This window comes from Abramis brama (genome assembly GCF_963993115.1).
Source record: "Abramis brama genome assembly, chromosome: 1".
In the NCBI taxonomy this organism is placed as follows: domain Eukaryota; kingdom Metazoa; phylum Chordata; class Actinopteri; order Cypriniformes; family Leuciscidae; genus Abramis; species Abramis brama.
The window spans coordinates 19,250,385-19,270,711 of NC_139963.1; the positions used below are offsets into that span (position 1 = coordinate 19,250,385).

The window sequence follows — 20,327 nt, forward strand, 5'->3', positions numbered from 1 at the left end:
AATATTTGCTGGATTCATGTAAATTGGTGGCCAAAAGTCAATCTTGACAAGAGTAGGCTCCTTTTCAATTTTTGATTTTTATAAGTTCCAATTGAAGGACGATACGTATATTTTGCAACACTCACTAACACAGTGATGATGACTGTACTATAAAACTGCCAAGTGATGAAATTACTTTTTGTTGGTTGTGGGCCCTATAGTTGCGGAATAAGCTTTTATCTTGAGCTGGTAACAGAAACCATAATCAGTCTTTAAGCCGCAGTCTTCTTTGTTCTGTTCCTCGTTGTCTTTGGTAGGTGTGCGGCTCGCGCTGAGATCAGTATAAGAATCTCCTCTCAAACCAGGCAATAAGCCCAAGCTTGTGCTTTATCTCCACTCGCTGTTCAGATCGTCTCTGTGTCCTCAGAAATACAAGTGGTACATAAAAGCAAACAGTTATTGTGCAAAAATGTCTTTGGAGAGTTCTTCCAAACCTGCTTTGTTTGGCTCTCTCTACATCACTCCAACAGATCGATACAGCACTGCGACAATTATCATTGTAAACTGCAGATTGCTATTATGTGTTCCACAAGTGCATGGTTGGACCAATTCCGTTCATGCTGCTACTGTAATCTTGTTTCAAATGATTATATACATACATCACAGAAAGAAAAAAATCCAAGCTGTCAAAAAATATTCTCATTTACTCACTTTAAGACATTAGTCAGTTCAACAGCCCATTCAAAGGAATCACTGCTGTTATTGTTGGATTCCCAGGCTGCTGAAAGCTTGCACTGAGTGTGCCTGGCGTACATATACAGTATATGTTGAATTTTACCTCAGTGCAGGTTAACCATGCTTTTGCATAGTGCTTTCTTTCTCAAGGTCTAAGGGTTGCCAGACAAAAGAACCCCAGGATTTCTTTATTCCCTCCTGCAGTGCACAAACTAGACTACTCTGTCACCTTGTTCCACTAAGCAAATGGATTATCCTTGTAATGGTCAAAGGGAACAAAACAAAAGATCAATAGTTTAGTGCCACACATTATAGGTAAAAATCAATTGAGGAAGAGAGACAGTGTTTCCAATGCAAGAACACACTTAAAACAGCAGAAGGTCAAATAAATGCTGCCCAGATATCAAATGTTATAGCACAGTTTGCCCATTACAAATGCAAATGCTCCCAAACAACATTAGGACTAAATACCACAGAATTGTTGTGTGTTTTTTTTGTATTAAATGGATACTATACCGGGAGAGGGGTTGTATTGCAGTCAACAGGTTATGGAATATATATTTTTATACAAAAAAATGAATATATATATATATATATATATATATATATATATATATATATATATATATATATATATATATATATATATATATATATATATATATATATTCATTGGCGCCCAATGAATTCTGGGATAGGCAAAGCCGTGAAGGATCCATCTGTTGTATCTTTCATTTAGCGGGAAACGAATGGCGCATTTTGAGGTAGCATTTGAAGGAGCTTTTGAATTGGTACACAGCCTTCGTGACGCAGCGGTGACGCAATCGGCCTTTGAAGGATGCAGACTTTGAATTGGGACAGGGCATTTATTTGAATGGGACTTAGTTAAAGGCTTAAAGGATAAGATTAAAAGAAGATTGCAAAACTGTCCAGCAGGTGGTGATATGAACCAAGAATGTAAATCACCATTAAATAAAAGAAGAAAGAAGAAGCATGGTGCCCTTCTTCGTAGTTGAATGAACTTACTGCTGCCAGTGTCATTTTCCTCCTAAAATTTAAATAAACAGATGCGAACATTCTCTCCTATGAAATCTAACACAAACATCTGTTAACATGTGTTTCATGACCCCTCAAAACATGTCCTCTATATATACATCTGTCCAGACAGAAGCAAACAAGTTGTGAGTAATGTTTTCAAGTGTATAAGATCTCTCGGCTTCCTCCATCAATAAAACGCTTTAATGAGATTCACTCTCATCTTGTTTCTTGTTTGGTCCTGTCACTTTTTGATCTCTTTATGTTCCTGATTACATACTTTTATTAGCCTGGAAATCCAGACCCAAATCTGAAAGATTCGGTCTGGCATCGAGTAATGAAAATCGCCCAGCTCGAGGGGCGGCACCAAGCATGCATTTGAAAATCTCACTGCACACAATTGGATAACACTACGACCAATCGCTGACGTGATTGCGCTGTCACTAGCGCTGTCGTCATCTGTTTAGCTCGCCTCTGGACCGCCTTTATCAGATACACCGATGTGATTGGTGCAGCTCGGCTACAAGTGCATAGTTAATGAGCATCATTACTCAAAGCCAGAGTAACTTGCTGAGCAAATTCAAATTGTGCTCTCGTGAGAACTCTGGATTTCCAGGGTATATACTTTTATAGCTGTTGTAAAGTAATTACTTATTCAAAATGAGTACCTAATCAAGAGAGTATGCGATTTCAGAGCAACCTTGGTCTTGGATGCCCGAAATAGCTGCCCGGAGGAGTTGCAAATATGGCCGCCGAGTGAACAGACTTTCCTTGAAAGGGACTTTGTATCAAGTCATGTCTCTACCTCTAGCTCTTTTAAAAACTCAGCATCGCAAATCAATCAGCAATTGACATATTCAGATTTAAGTAGCATTATTGGCATGGTAAAAAAAAAAAAAAAAGGTAATGTGGTTATTAAGGAGTTCTAAGTGGTCTGAGTCTAGGAATAGCACACTTCGCTCACCCCCAATTAAACATTTTAGCAGAACTACTCAAAAATGGCCATGATTAAAGACGTATGCTAGTTTCCCATTGCTCACGCAGCACAGCTGAGTTAGTCAAGGGCTTTCAGACAGACGAATGTCTCAGTGGATAAAAGTAGATCAGAATAAAACAAAAGTCTGAGGGAAAGCACAATCTCCGTGCTCTGAAGCTGGGATACTGTTCATAGCTCAACCCTCAGAGCGGCGTCTGATTGAACGCAAACTCTTTGAGCCTGATGTGTAAATCTTCATTCATATGTATAGGCCTTAGTCATCCGCTGCACCACAGAGGGATTTAGGATTCCAAATCCCAAAAAGCAATAACCAAAGAGGAAAGGCTCCTTAATATCACTATACGTTGTTTTGAACATCAAACGCGAACCATCACAGCTGGCTCAGGAATTGAAGGATTAATGTGTAATAAAGGAAGGTGATGGGAAGGAAATTCCTCTCCCAGTCATTGTGATGATGTCAGCTACAACCTTTGTGAAAATGTTTATTATGCAAATTCATCCTTGGGACATCATAATTTCATGACGTCAATTCACAGAGCAATAGAGAGAGAAAAAAAAGGAGACGAATTAGATTTGAAGGCTCGTTTGTATCCCAAAAAATGGCACATCAAATGTGTTGACATCTCTTTTTTGTGTAGCATAAGCATTATTGCGTTAGTTACAGAAGCTGATTGGTTGAATAATTTGAAGTTAGCACAGCTTGTGCCTAATACTTCGTCGTTTAATTGTTATGAAGGAAGGCCGTCGCAGTCAGACCCGTAATTGATATTAAAATCAATCAGACCTCTAATCAAAAATAACTGCATGGCGGTTTGCACGGTTGACCTTGAAACATGACGTGCCAAAAATGACAAATATGCAAATATACAGCTGATAGCTCAACGCATTCCCTTCATTCTTTGCAATGTCCATGTCAGTGAACTCATGCAGGACCAGCACACTTGAGATTCCACATCTTACCGCAGTGATTCATGGCATGACATATGACAACAGATTGTAATTTTATAGACGTGTGCTTTAATTAAAAAGAGTTAAATGTTAATTTCTCAGCACACTGGGGTTTTGGAGATCATGGTCTTTCACTCTGGTTCTCTTCTTATCTTTTTCTTCTCTTTGACTTGTAATGTGCTACTGCCACCTCTCGGTATGTGATCACATGGCTCAACAAATTATTTAACACCCACATCTATTTTATAACACATGGAGTGTTACTGCAAAATAATATTATTAGGTTTATTTAAAAAAAAAAATATGCTCAAAGCAACATTTATTTTTATTTTTATTTTTTTGCTTAAATAATTCATTAATTAGTACCGAACACATTTCTTAATGTTGGCCTACATATTTTCCATTCATTTTATAGCTTTCCTGGACAAGCATGCACAATCCCAGAAAGCACTGTAATTGATTGCACAGTGAAGATAGCGCTTATAGAATTGTAGTCAATATTATAGGAGTCTTGTTTATTATTTTGGCCTTTCTCCCTCTGGAAGTATTTTGTGTGTCCATTATTTGCTCCTTTGTCAATAAACCTGACTTTAATAGTTTCAAGTGAAATGTTGTTTCTAGTGCTGGAGTAGAGAAGTTTACTCTCTGTGTTCTCTCTGCTTTGACTAAGATGACTAGACTGTAATAGCCATTATTTGTAAGTATAAAAAGGTTTCAAATGATTCCTGTTTCCATAGTAACAGCAACTTGTTTTGGTGGAAAACAAACTGCGATTGGTGGATTTTGTTACAGCATTGTGGGTAGTGTAGTACTCCGCATTTAAACGTGATTTTAAAACATGAATAGCGGAATAGAGTTTGTGGACATGAAAGTGTCATTGGTTTAGAAAGGTTTAGAAACCAATGGGACAATTATTTTTGTGAAATGCCCTTTCTGTCCACCAGAGGTCAATATTGAACAAGAGTGAAAGAGTTAATGGCACGCACTCTCTTGACTGTGAATTGTTTTCACTTTGAAAAAAAAAAATGTCAGGCGCTTTTTCTTTTCTTTTTTTAAATGGGACACTAACGTTTTAAATGAGTATGAAATAGTAGATTTAAAATATAGTACTATTTAACATTTTAAATAGTAGATCCCCCCCCCCCCCCCCATCCCCCTCCATCTCCCATGTATAGCTTATGACACACTTGTCTGTAGATGGGCTAGGCTACTTTATTGTGATGGATGTTACATTTATTCTTCTGATCTTTTTAGCACAGAAAAAAAGTATAACTTTTTATGTCACTCACTGTAAATAATAATAATAATAATAAAAACGGGAAATGTACTGGTCAGTACATGCCAGGACATTATCCAGTGATTGTACGGAAATTTCCGTTAACACTAAAACACAACACAATGCAACACTGTAAAACCCAACAAGTTAACTCAACTCAAACCGATTGAGGAAACTGACTGCGGCAAACCATTTAAGTTTAAAAATAAATACATATGAGTAATGTGAACTTATATATATTGAGTCATCAATATATATAAGTTCACAATACTCATATGTATTTATTTTTAAACTTAAATGGTTTGCCGCAATCAGTTTCCTCAATCGGTTTGAGTTGAGTTAACTTGTTGGGTTTTACAGTGAATGCGTAATTCAAAATACAGGTAAAACACATTTAAAAAGTGTGTGACTGCATAATTTTGACATAGGCTACTAAGTAATAATTGACATAACTCTAAATTATTACATAAAAGTCATAATTATGACATAGTAAGTCATAATTCTGAGATAAAACTGTGAAATTATGAGATTAAAAATCGAAATGATGACTTTTTATGTCAAAGTAGCCTATAACTTTTTATATCATAATTTTGACCTTTTATCTCATAGGTCTATATGTCATAATTTCGACAAGTTCCCCCCAGCCCAAGTTTTCTGAGTTTTCAAAGTCAATGCTTAAACCTAGTTTCAGACTAAAATGCATGGTTGAGATAACTGAAAGCAAGTTAAGTGACATATTTCTTAAAATATGTCTTTGTTGTGTCTCAAGCATGGTCTCAAGATGCAGCAGTAAAGGCACGTTTATAAAAGCTTCTTAAATGCCCTAATTGAACTAAAATCTAATCCTGGCTCAATCTAAACCTGTGAAACAGACAGGCCTTGACTTGTCACCATTAAGACATTTTATGTTGACTTTTTGTCATACTTATGATTTACCAAAGCAGGTTTTTGTTCCCTTATGTGGCTGAAATGGGCTTCCATACATTTTATGCTTGAACATTTTGCCGGTGCTGTTTATACATGAGTTTGCAATTTGTCCGGAGCAATCAGTGCCGTCGACGCTCGCTCCCTGAGCGCGTGCGGTGCGCAGTCGCAGGAGAGACGCGTGGAGTCAGTCAGTGTCAGGGACAGGGAGCTCTGAATGGGTCACAGCTGATCACTCTGCACGCAGTCACACACTCAACTCGTGTGTTATGCATCCTTTTAAGCGAAAAGAGCTAGGGGAAATACTTTTGTGCGGTGTTTCCCTGTGTTGTCATTGCGTCTCGTCTCCGGGTGGCGGATCTTCGTTGTGTTTGGTGTTTTAATAGAGTGAACAGTGAGGATTACCGGAGCGCTCCAGAGATCAGCGGTGTTCTTGAGTTTCTCGCCCGGGATGGCCTCATCGGGACAGGACTACATTGCTCCATGGTGGACCTACTGGCTGCACAATTTCCCGCATCTTAATTTTAATTTCCAGGCGGTTGATAATACTTTTAAACCGGAGGACGCCAGCTATCAGCAGGTGAGAGGAGTTGAATGTATGTTTAGTTTATGGAGGGGGGAAATCTAAGTAAACGTTGCAGTTTGGTAAACAACTGACACACATGCATACAAGAGTTAACTATAGAATAACTATTTAAATTATAATAGTTATATATATATATATATATATATATATATATAATTTATATATATACACACACTACCGTTCAAAAGTTTGGGGTCAGTAAGATTTTTTAATGTTTGTAAAAGAAGTATCTTCTGCTCACCAAGGCTGCATTTATTTGATAAAAAAAACAAACAATAAAAAAACAGTAATATTGTTAAATATTATGACAATTTAAAATGACTGTTTTCTATTTTAATATATTTTAAACTGTAATTTATTCCTGTGATCAAAGCTGAATTTTCAGCATCATTCCTCCAGTCTTCAGTGTCACATGATCCTTCAGAAATCAGTCTAATATGATGATTTGATGCTCAAGAAACATTCATTATTATTATCAATGTTGAAAACCGTTGTGTACACTTTTTTTTTTTCAAAATTCTTTGATGAATAGAAAGTTCAAAAGAACAGCATTTATTTAAAATAGAATATTTTCTAACATTATAAATGTCTTTACTGTAACTTTTGATCAGTTTAACTCATCCTTGATGAATAAAAGTATCGATTTATTTTATTTATTTCCCCCAAAAATAAAATTAAAATTCTTACTGACCCCAAACTTTTGAACGGTAGTGTTTAATGTTACAAAAGCTTTAGATTTCAGATAAATGCTGTTATTTTGAACTTTCTATAATTCATCATAGCATCATGAAATAAAAATGTAAATTACTGTTTTCAACATTGATAATAATCATAAATTGAGCATCAAATCATCATATTAGAATGATTTCTGAAGGATCATGTGACACTGAAGACTGGAGTAATGATGCTGAAAATTCAGCTTTGATCACAGGAATAAATTACACTTTACTGTATATTCACATAGAAAACAGCTGTTTTAAATTGGAATAATATTTCACAATATTACTGTTTTTGTTTGTATTTTTAATCAAATAAATGCAGCCTTGGTGAGCAGAAGATACTTCTTTTAAAAACATTAAAAATCTTACTGACCCCAAACTTTTGAACGGTAGTGTATATATATATATATATATATATATATATATATATATATATATACACTCACCTAAAGGATTATTAGGAGCACCTGTTCAATTTCTCATTAATGCAATTATCTAATCAACCAATCACATGGCAGTTGCTTCAATGCATTTAGGGGTGTGGTCCTGGTCAAGACAATCTCCTGAACTCCAAACTGAATGTCAGAATGGAAAAGAAAGGTGATTTAAGCAATTTTGAGCGTGGCATGGTTGTTGGTGCCAGACGGGCCGGTCTGAGTATTTCACAATCTGCTCAGTTACTGGGATTTTCACGCACAGCCATTTCTAGGGTTTACAAAGAATGGTGTGAAAAGGGAAAAACATCCAGTATGCGGCAGTACTGTGGGCGAAAATGCCTTGTTGATGCATACAAGAAAAAATGTAGGGCCGAACTTGATTTTGTCCATGGAGAATAGATTGAATGGTTGTGGTTTTCTATTGGTGGATCTCATGTGAGTGACAGGTTGACCCCGCCCTCACGCCGGTCAACACGTCATCAGAGAAGAGAAGAGATGTCACTGAAAGAGGAAGGGGAAGTTATTCTGATTAAACATTAGGAGGACACATGAATACAAAAAAAATGCACGGATGAATCATTTATAATAAATAGTGAGATATACCATTAAAATGGTGACTTTAATGACATTAAAAAGGTGACTTTAAAATGGACACCATTAAAATGGTGAACCCCAAAATATGTTGTAAATAGCTTTTTACAGGAATTCTAATCTTCTGAAATCGGTGTCACATGTCCCACGTTTTCCTATTTTTCTGGGTCAAGCCTTTAAGACATGTTAAAGATTAAAAAAATAAAACATAAAAAAAACATACCCATAGAAATATTCACTGAAGTATCGTGTGACAACTAGCCCCGGTCTCCTCTGTGAGTAAGCAGCTGTGGCAGTGGCCCGTTCTTGCAGGTGTAGTGGTGAAACATGCAGGATGATGAGTGTGAAATGTAATTCTGTAGTGGATCACTGGTTTCTCTCAGCTCAGCAGTTGTGTAGAACTCAAACAGCTTCTGACATCTGTGACTTGTAGCTTTATATGCATCTGTTTGTTTACATAATCCAAATCCATTACTGCTAAGACAAGAATTCCACATTCCAGCAATGGAATATAGTTTGTACCTTCAGCATCCTGGGACCAAAAATGTGTGATAATTATAAATGTCTCTCACTGAACTCTATAAATGTGCAATATCTGGTGTAAACAGATGTGTCTGGTGGTGTGTCAGATCTCCATTAAATAGTCTCTGTTTCCCCTGCGCTGTGATTTGTACTCTAGCAGAATAAAGTCTCCAGAGGAACATTTCCCTCATCGATTCAGTCGATACTTCTGCTGGGGTTTTTATCATGAAGGATATTACGTTCCTTGTTCAAGGTCACATTTTCTGGGTTACATGAGAAAATCAGTGAAGCAGCAACACAAGTTTATTTCATCCCTCGTTCTAAAATAAAGAATGCTTTTCACATCTTTCTCTCGGTTAAATCGAAATCAATCTCAGGAGTTGTTCTTCTGAATGTATTTTCAATACTTTCTTTAGTAAACGTGTGTTATCAATTTTGACATTGCGATTTGAAATTCACATCACAAAAAATGACAATCTTATTTAATGTGGTTGTAGTTTTTATTACATAATAACGTTTCTCAAAGCAATGATATTTTAGTATGTTCTTTTACTAAAAAGTACCATGGTGAATAAATCCAGTGGTTTTCTGCACATGTACGTTGGTAGTATCATCATAGTTTTATGGTAGCTGAATATGGCAATTAGATGCCATTACTATACAATATACAATATATTTTTTTTTTTAAAGCAAGTATATGTAAATATTTCCTTTATTGCTTGGCCTTCTGAATAGACGTCCGGCTTGCCTCAGTATGTCTGTTTTTTTAGCACTGGCAGGAAGTTTTGTTTTAAGTGGTGTTCTTCTGATAAACTTCCTCTGAAAACAATGCATGGGACAAATATAGAGATCAAACGGTTTTATTATTGGTAATAACGACTGTCACCGGTGTTGAGTTCGCAAAGACACTCTGGTAGGTAGGAGGTTAGCAAGTCAGTTGCAGGTTACAGAGTTTATTGGTAATTAAGTTGTTTAAAGGGGTCATATAATGCCATTTTTGTACAAGCTAATATGATTCTTTAGGGTCTAAATTAAAAGTTTGTAATATACTTTAATTAAAAATTCTCATTAGTATTGTAAGAAAACACTCATTTTACCTGGTCAAAAACAGCTCTGTTTTCAGCACGCCGTTTTAAGTGCATGTGTCTTTAAATGATAATGAGCTTTGCTCACCCCGCCCCTCTGTTCTGTGAGTACACCGTTTGTAACACAATAACACAATAACCATAACGCGTTGTTCATTATAAACGTGGGATTATGAATTATATTGAGAACGTCGTACATAGAAAACATGCCGTAATGTACCCTGAGTGTAAATTCATCGTGAAGCGTGCAAGCGATTTGCAAAGATTAATATAAAGATTAATATAAAGATTAATAAAACGTTACACTCACTTCTTCTGGAGGTGCAGCAGGAACACGAATAACGATCCTTTTTTCAGGAGCAGCTTCTTAGCAAAACCAGCTTTATACTGATCCTCGTTTGTAAAGCAGTCTGGTGTGTGAAATGATTCGCGCAAACATGAAAGCATTGACGTTGATCGTGGGGAATATTCCCTTCGAAAACAAACTCAGCCACTGCGTCTTCAGCGGTTCGGATTTAGGAACATCAAAATGACTGCTGTGTTCGTTATTACACCCAAGAACAGAACACCACAATCGCTTAGACGCCATTCTGCTCATAGACAGTGCTCCAGCTTATCAACAATGACCGCGCGGACTATGATTGACAGCTCACTCACGAGCGAGGGCGGGTCTGTGTTGAAACGCTGCTGTCAATCAACAATCGTGGGAGGGGCGTCGATTTTGTGACGTCACAAAATCGAACAGCTTGATTTGAGAAAAGGGAAAACATATAAGAAGATTTAAAAAAAAAACACTGGATGGATTTGTATCATTTTATGATGGTTGTGTACAGGCACTGCCAACACACATTTCAGTACAATCAACTTGTAAAAGTGCATGTACCATTATATGACCCCTTTAAAAATTGTGAAAACGTATGTCCAGGGGACTGTGATGTTGCATTAGTTATTATTTTATAGCTTTGGAGACATAATAGAGGTCTCATGTTTGCATTTAACTATCAACATGTCTTAGATTTTACTGAAATTTCCGTTATTAAGGAGTACAGAGTAATGTGGATGTGTAGTGTTTGAGATTGTGGTGAGATCTCTGACTTTTGGTTGCAGACAGTGTACGAACTACACAAATCAGGTATTTGTATAAAAGTTCAGATACCCTAATAAAATATTACTTTGTTTCACTTTTTGAGTTAACCCTTAAATGCATGAATGTTTCGCCAATCATTATTACACATTCGGGTCTTTAGCGACCCGGATATCTAACACCGATAGATCCCTAACTGTCGCAATAATATTAAACTCTCCTTCAATTACAGAAGAATAAAATAAAGCATATTTTGTTACTTTTTGGGGCTTGGAAGGGTTCAGTTTGAGCAGATGTTTTATATCATCATCATCACTGTCCTCGTCAGAACTCATTTCCCAGTACATTCAGCATCTGGCTTATGTTCACGATCATTTACATATTCTTCAAATATTCAAATATATATCTTCAAAATCAGTATTTTGATCGCTGACAGCTTCTTCACCAACATCAAGTGACAGTGACACTAATATTTGATTGCGTTCAGAAGTTAAATAGGGGGAGATAGTGATTGACGTCACGGGTCGATAAAAAGACCCGAGGTGTCCGTTTAGGGGTCAAAGTACAAAACTACTTGATTTTTTATGTAAAAACTTGTTTTTATATACTTCATCTTATAGTAAGATGTGTTGGTTAAGGACTTGAGTGTAAATTGATCTGCAAATAGCAATTTATATTTATTTATAGCAATTAAGTTTATTTACAAAAAAATACACTATAAAACAATTAAAATTCAGGACACTAAAATATCAATTTAAAGTTAATGATAATTCAGTTGTTCAAACAAGAGAAAATAATGACAAACTAATCATACATGCAATATAAAAACAGGTACAAATAGGCATTATTTTAATATTATAGATTTGACCTAAAATAGCCTATCCCATACAGAGAGTAACATGCAAATATGGACATGTTCACATTCATGCATTTCATGCAATTGAACAGCTCGCAAATAACTGATATTCATGAGCTAGATTTGATTTTCATTAACAGTGATCAATACTAAAATTCACTTTTCACCTTTTATTATTGTAACAGAGCTATTCTAACTCTACACTTTGGTTTTGACCATAATTCCCAAGTTGTTATTTGGCGGTTTAACTGTACCATTGAAAATAATGTCACACCAGCCTTTAGTGATTTTAGTAATTTTGCTTGGAATTTCCCAAGAGCATGTTGTGATTATTTAATGTGAAATTGAGGTTAGCACTCTGTGGTAACCACACTTTTTCATCCCCTGACGCAACTTTAACATTTAAAAAGCTTGTCAAGTATTTGTTTTGTATTTAAATGAACAGTACCTTTTCAGTGTTTTCTTAACCTAATAATATCTAATCTAATGTAATATATATATATATATATATATATATATATATATATATATATATATAATATCCGGCTGTCCTTCTGGTCTCCTTGGATCACAAGACTCCAGAGCTGACGTGCTTTACTTTCATCACATGATGTTGGACTCAAAGACTGAAGGTTTCTGTTTAGCCTCAGTCCATTTGGGTTGCCATGGCGATGCGCGTGGGGGCTCAAGCACACCCTCATAACAACCATTATATGATTTATCCGCCCACAGCCTTGAACCGCTCCATGCACAACGTCAAGATACATAATCTCTTAGAGATGCAAACACCTTTGTTTTTCAATTTTCTACATATAGACTGTTCAGAAAACGTCTCTGTTCAGCTCTTTCCTCATACCATCACAAATAACGTATAATGTACCATGTTCAAGTGTAGCTTAGAACATTTGCATTATTTTTACACTGCAACACATATTTGTCTTGTGTTCTGATACAAACGTTTAACGCCTATTGGAAATTCTCTGAAAATATATATATTTTTTTATTCAAGCATTTTTTTCTGATGATCTTTTACTGGAAAGCAAGACTAAAATACTGATTAAGAAAGTACACTGCAGCAGCATCACTAATCTGTGTTTGATTTGACCATCTGGCCCATGTTTTCTTGACTGTCCGGCAGGCTCTCATCTTGCAGGCCTGTGTGTCTGCGCTGGGTCTGGGCTTGAGTCTGCTGGTTCTGTCTGTGTATCTGACCTGCCTGTGCTGCTGTCGAAGGGAAGAGGATGAGGAAGTCAAAAGGCCTGACACCTGCTGTGTCACATGGACTGCTGTTATCACTGGTCTGGTCATATGGTGAGTGAATTCTCTTTGTTTTGCACCTGTCAGGACATGTGCATGTGTATTTCTGAATTCATCATCATTTTAGAGTCGATGACGTAGCTATTTTATTTTTATTTTTTATTTTTTTCTGTCTATGGATATTTTTTCCAAAATAATTTTTGACAAAAAAAATGTTGGGGTCATTGAGATTTTTTTTTTTAAAAGACATTAATGTTCAGCAAGGATGCATTAAGTTGATTAAAAGTGACAGTAAAGACGTTTTTAATGTTTAAATCATTTTATTTATCATATAGTCCTAAAAAAAATACTTTTGGCAGTAATGTAACATTATGGGAATTTCTTTTTTGATAAATAAATAAATTGAATATATGGCATACTGATTTTTTTTAAATAGTATATATATATATATATAACATATGTAACATATCCATTCAGCATTACAGTATAATTGAAAGCTATACATTTTAACATTTATTAGGCTTTAAAAAATTTAACTTTTAATTTAAGTGAACTTAAAACAATCTTTACATAAACCATTTGTAATCAATGACTTATTTAGCTGTGGCTTTAATATATCAGGGCTCAATGTTAAGTTTTTTTTTTCTCAGTTTATAGTAAGGCAACAACTCAAAGTCCAGTCCCTTGGGTGAAGGAGGAAATCCTCATTAAGGAGGAAATGTCCTCATGTAGCCACACTTGGTATTAAGCATTAATCAGGTCGATTACACACTTGGTATTAAGCATTAATCAGGTCGATGGTAGAGAAAAGAGTATAAATTTTAGAGCAGAAAGTAGAAAAGAGTCCACAATCTCTGCATTATTTGGCTCTCTGAGGTCAACGCACATCCTAATTTCACCTGATTTTTCTGCATAACAACAATTGGAGACACCCATGCAGAGACGTTGATGTGTTCTATCACCCCGGCTGCTTGCAAGCGATTTAATTCCTCTGACAAAGTTTTTGGCACACTGGTTTGACTGTTTCATCCAGCTTTATAAAGTTTAAAGCACATCCAAACTCAGTTGACTCAGCAACAGTGCACTGAAAGACTGGCACAGGAGAAGTCCGGTCATGCCATTTGTGTGAGCTCACATCCTGGGGGTCACATCCAAGTCACCAGTGAGGGTACGAAACCCCTTGCATGTTCCTAAGGGACACCAAAAGTTTACCGATCCTCTCACGGTTGCCAAAAGATTTGGACTGAATATGCGTTCTTAGTGATGGAAAGACATAGCCTGGCAAGCCAGACCTACATCAAGATGTTAGGTCTGGCAACTCACCACAGACACGGCTCAATCCGAGGGGCGGGATAAACGGCTGATAAATTCCCTCTGCACGCAATAGGACAGCGCTTCAACCAACCAGAGCGTTTTCCCAACTGCGGAGCTAACATTAGTTGATAGATTCAACTTTTGCCATATCTGGCCGGCAAAACTACGAACACATCTTCCTTTTTTAAAGAATGACTTAAGTGCCGTTCTTTGCTCTTTTCTCAAAGAAAAACTTAACTCCAAGTCCTCCAGAGTCGCGGCCAAAGCCGATTCGAGAGACTGTTCTCCAGCAGCAGCAGCCATTCTTTGTTTTCAAGTAGCAGGGAACCGTTGCAACTCTGTCGTCATTATGTTAGGCACGCCCCGCCTACTCTATACACGACGTGATTGGCCTGACCCAATTTAGGTTTTTGCAGCTCGAAAGTCAATGGAGAGTTGCTAGACTACCCTGGCTGCAAAATACATTTTGCTGCCGCTAGGCTGCGTCTAGATTTCTAGGCTAGGAAAGACATGGAATGCTTCCCATCTTGCTGCATTTCCATGCACACCTAGCCTGGATGCCAGCCAAACTTAGCCCTGCCCACAACATTTTAGGTCGGGGAGTTTGGTCTGGACTTGATCCGTTGTGGAGCAAGCTCAAGCCAGAGCTGTTCGGACCAATCAAATTGTCAGGGCGGGCTTTATACGATGATGGACAGATGATCAACAGTAACGTAATCATCCACGTCACCACAGAGAGCGCTTGGGTTGAATTCGTTTACAACAAAGACGACTGCCGCTTGAGAATTGAGATTTGTAGATTCCGCCATCACGTCTGTTATAGAAGATATCGACTCCGCATTGATTTTAAAAGAGGAACAGAAAACCGCGATCAAGGCATTTGTCGAACGGAAAGATGAATGAAGAACATACTTCACTTACTCCGTTGCTCTGATTGGTTGTAGGTCTATCCAATCGAGTGCAGAGGCATTTTCTTTCCTGGTTTGGTTGAAACACGTCCCATAATCACAGCCTAATGGAGCAGTATCAGACTCATATTCTGACTAGAATCTAATGCACACCAACAGCTCCAGCTGAGAACACTTCACACACACTCATACCACTAGACCTAAACGTGATGTTCGGAAGCCTAGTTGGTTCTAACTGCATTTATTTAGATTCAGCTATTGTTTCACAGAAAAAATTTACTTACACTATTACATAGCTTGAGTCGCTAGCGACCCTATACACTTAAAAAAAAAAAAAAAAAAAAAAAAAAAAATATATATATATATATATATATATATATATTATTTATTTATTAGAAAACAGACATTCTTTTATAATTGAATTTTTTCTTGTTATATTGTTTACAATGAATTGGTTGAGGAGTACTAAGAAGGTTGATGTCTAACTTTAAAAAAAATGAATGAGGGGGAGGGTTGTGAATGACGTCCCGTCATTTAGGACATCAGCAGTATTTTACCATGGATAATGGTGCATTTGGATTGGATTTGTTATGCGACAGGTTCATGGGTGAGATGTTGAAGAGATATTTTTAGTATTTAAGCTTGTGTGCTGTGACCTCGTGCACAGTTCCTTGTTCTCCCAAACGGCGGTGCAAGTCAGAGCACGAACCACTGCATTCAGCTCCGAATGGTTGGAATTGAGATGGAATTTTGTGCGAATTAATCCTCCTTCACCTCTTCTCTCTTTGAGCCGGATATGTCGGCAAATTCATTCTCTGATGTCCAGTGCTTGTCATTAGAATGAACACGCGTGAAAACACGTCAGGATCTCTTATGCACAAAGACTGTTAGAGATCACGTTAACAGTGAGCTATGGAACAGTTTCAGGATCCAGAATGTGAGATTCGTCTCTGGTAGGATATGTGCATGAGTGATATCCTAAAGCTTAGTTGCTACCCTCAAGAGAACCTATAAATCAATCTTCTCAGAGGCTCAAACCTCTAGAGCATTGGAGAGTTAGTGCACTGCTAACACTGTTTGCGTTCACATTGTGTCAATAAAAGAGAACAAATGCTTTTGCTTAAGTGCTAAATTGAATTGGCAGAGTGTTCATCTTGTGACAGTCATGAAAGTTTGGGTCGTGATTGAGTTAACATTCCAGACACAGGGCCATTGTCATGTTAACTGCTACTGCGTGATCTGCTTAGCATAAAGTCTGACTTAACCTTTTACTATTGTGCATGCTTTCTAACACACTTTATTATTAATAATTGGCTCTTTTAAAGACCTATATAAAATCCATATTGGAGTATTGTGGCTTTATCCCATGCCTTATAGATATACGGTCACACTAAAGTTCTTTTATATGATTTATATATATATATATATATATTCGGACACAGCGACAGTGTTCTAAAAACATGGCGCCACATTTAAAAGAGTTCTTAACTTTTTAAACACTTTAAAAACTTGTGTCGTGTTTTTAAACTCAAAAACATGTTCAGTGTGATTATCAGTATTATCTTTCTTATTGTATATAATTATAGTCTGAGGGTTTAGTGAAAGCATCAAGTTGCAAGCTCAGTTTTCTCATTTCCTCCACTTACTATATGACATCACCTTCCTCTTACTGTTTCCTCTCTATCACAGATAAACATCACATGTTGTTCATCACTATGTTCATTTTCTGATGACCTGAATAACCTGAATTTGAGTTTGTTCTTCAGACCAAACTTCTTGTAAATGGCTTCAGAAGGCGAATTTCATTTTTGGGTGAGATATTCCTTAAGTAAATCCATACCAGTTGACCACTTATGTGAATTTTGGACACATACATTACATTTCTAAATGTATATGGTGGTTGCGACCCTGCGTGAAGGTGCATGTGCGCTGTACTGGGTATGTACTGCAGCAGAACACGTTCTTAAGCTAAGACACTGTTATACTAAGACCTTAACTCAGTAATGTGGCTGTTTATCTCATTCATGTTTTTGTCAGGTGGCCCGTGGTCGTCCTTATTGGATTATCCCATCAGCTCTAAGGCGCTCTTTAATTCCATTATATTACCATTTTTAATCAGAACAGGGATAGTTTTTATTTTCAGTGGCTCTGTTCCTTCTAAAACACTTGGATGTAGGTAAATACCATTGTCATGTACTGATCAGAAGCCAGTTCTCTCCTTTAGCCACTTTTCCTTCACATTTACAGAAAAAACATTAGCCCTTTTCATCCCATAGTACACAGTTTTTCAGTTTATCTAAATTTTTGCTAATCATAAACGAACGTTCTTTTCAGTTAGCCATGCCCTGTGGTCTAATGACAGCGCTGACCCCATTAAAGCCCTGCAGAGATGGCTGATGGGTGAAGATTCAGGAAACTGACCCTGTAATTCTGATCCAGCTTCTGAACAGCACTTGACCCTGCAGCTTATAGAGATAGTGTGTCTCTCATTTGCACGTTTGGACATATTAGGCGTTTAAATGGCACTTTATCCTTTCAACGCTCTATCAATGCTCAGCGGGAGCATGTAAGTGTTTACTGAAGCAATGGACGGCTCAGAGGAGGATCACTGGTCTCTAGCTGTGATATCAGTGCTCACTGTTATTTGTCATGATTCCTGTCCTGTGTTTCCCTTGTCTTGTGTGGACTTTTGTTATTTCCTGTCCTGTGCCATGTTTTGTAGTCCTTTGTAGTTTTTCTTGTTTATTAGTCTCCCCAGGTGTTTCTGATTAACCACACCCCCTTGTTATCTTGTTTAGCTTGTTTGCCTGTGTATATAAACCTCTGTGCTTCAGTTGTTGTTTGTCGGTCGTTGTAGCTGTTTCCATGTTCCTGTCCTGAGTTCTGTGTTCCTTTGTTTGGATTAGTTTTGCGTATGGATTCTCTCTCTGCTTTGTCCTTGCCTCATCATAACATTATTTATTTGTATCTATTGGATACAAAAGGAGAAGATCTGAAGGATATCTATGCAGATCTTTCCATACTACAACAGTTTACAATAAGGTCATCATTAGTTAACATGAAGAATACTTCTACAGCATTTATTAATCTTCTTAGTTGATGTTAATTTACATTTACAAATACATGATTAAAATCAAAAGTTTTATCTGTTAACATTAATGCTCTGTAAAGTAAACTAACATGAACAATGAAGAATTGTATTAACTAACATTAACAAAGATTAATGTATGCTTTACTTATTTACTATTATTAAATGAGTTAATTAATGTAAAGTGTTAGGGTTAAGTTTGTTGTGAACTAAAGTTTACTGTCAATGACAGATGAGTGTCCATGATCAAGAAAATGAGATCTTTGAAAAATCTTATTTAAAACGCTGATTTTGAAAAACTTTTATAACATTTGCACAAAAAAAAAGTAATTTTGTGAGACATTAACGCACAATTTTACACAATCATACCTAAGAAAAATGCAACATGAAATGTTTCTTCTCTGAGGTGAATATTGTTCGTTCGCTTCTATCAACGCCAGCAGCCATATCTCCCTGTAGCCCAAGACTGGTTGCCCACTGAAGCTAAGCAGGGCTGAGCCTGGTTAGTACCTGGATGGGAGACCTCCTGAGAAAACCAGGTTGCTGCTGGAAGAGGTGTTAGTGAGGCCAGCAGGGGGTGCTCACCCTGTGGTCTGTGTGGGTCCTAACGCCCCAGTGTAGTGACGGGGACACTATACTGTCAAAGAGCACCGTCCTTCGGATGAGACGTTAAACCGAGGTCCTGACTCTCTGTGGTCATTAAAAATCCCATGGCATTTCTCGTAAAGAGTAGGGGTGTAACCCCGGTGTCATGGCCACACACCATTGGCCCTTACCAATCATGGCCTCCTAATAATCCCCTTACATTGAATTGGCTCTATCACTCTCTCTCCTCTCTCCACCTATATCCGGTGTGTGGTGAGCGCACTGGCGCCGTTGTACTGTGGCTGCCGTCGCATCATCCAAGTGGATGCTGCACACTGGTGGTGGTTGAGGAGAGATCCCCTGACATGATTGTAAAGCGCTTTGGGTGTACAGTAGTACATATGAAAGCGCTATATAAATGCCCGATTCTATTCTATTCTATTCTAACTGTCATTCTGAATGTCATCTGATACCAGAGATATTCAACTTGGTGAAGAAAGAAAACCGACACTTTTTGGGGATTTCTAGGCCTTGTATTTCATGTAGTGTTTTTACAACGGGAAATTTTCCTTTTGTGTTCTGAAAAAGATAGAAGGGCATTAAAACAACACCAGGATGAGTAAATGATGACTTAAAGGGGTGGTTGATTATGATTTCATTTTCACTTTTTTAACTTTAATCAGTGTGTAATGTTGCTGTTTGAGCATAAACAACATCTGCAAAGTTACGACGCTCAAAGTTCAAAGCAAAGGGCGATATTTTCTTTTACAGAAATCGCTTTTTAAGGACTACAACAAACGGCTGGTAGGGACTACAATGAGTTTCTTCATGGGTTAGTGACATCACTAACCTTAATTTACATAAACCCCACCCCCGGGAACATGATTTAGAGATTATCATGAGAGAATATGCTAATCAATGACTAGAAGATAGTTAACTCCACATCAGCTATATAAATTCATCAACTAACCATTCAGAAATGTCCTGTTGCACTCTACATGTTGTCACTTCTTCTTGAGTCTCTCCATCTTTGTCCGACTCCAGTTTGAACATAAAAGGCTAAACGTTTTTGAAATTTTCAGTGCTTGTCTGTGTGAGGTAATCGGAGCTGCTAACACACACAAGCTCTCGAAACTCCGCCCTCTGTGCCGGGAGGAGCAGCTCATTTGCATTTTAAAGGGGCGCACTCAAAAACTGCGAGTTTTTGCTCACCCTCAAAAAGTGACAATTTTAACATGCTATAAAAACTATATAAGCTATGCTCTATAAAAATCTGTGGGGTATTTTGAGCTAAAACTTCACATGCACACTCTGGGGACATCAGAGACTTAATTTAAATCTTGTGAAAAGGGCATTAAAGGAGCCCTTTAATTTTCATTTTAGGGTGAACTATCCCTATGA

At 37.2% G+C, this 20,327-nt stretch overlaps 1 protein-coding gene across 2 annotated transcripts in view; it reads left to right on the top strand.

The window, feature by feature from the left end:
• Nucleotides 1–6,018: 6,018 nt before the first annotated feature.
• ttyh2l (tweety homolog 2, like) overlaps nucleotides 6,019–20,327 on the top strand; it is a 47,644-nt gene continuing 33,335 nt past the window's right edge. The window contains exons 1-2 of one of the 2 annotated variants that reach the window (XM_084136114.1): nucleotides 6,019–6,474; nucleotides 12,913–13,085. In XM_084136114.1, the coding sequence (XP_083992240.1) occupies nucleotides 6,346–6,474; nucleotides 12,913–13,085 (302 nt within the window). In that variant the 5' untranslated portion in view covers nucleotides 6,019–6,345. The remainder of the gene's footprint in view (nucleotides 6,475–12,912; nucleotides 13,086–20,327) is intronic. The other variant, XM_084136115.1, reaches the window with a different exon arrangement.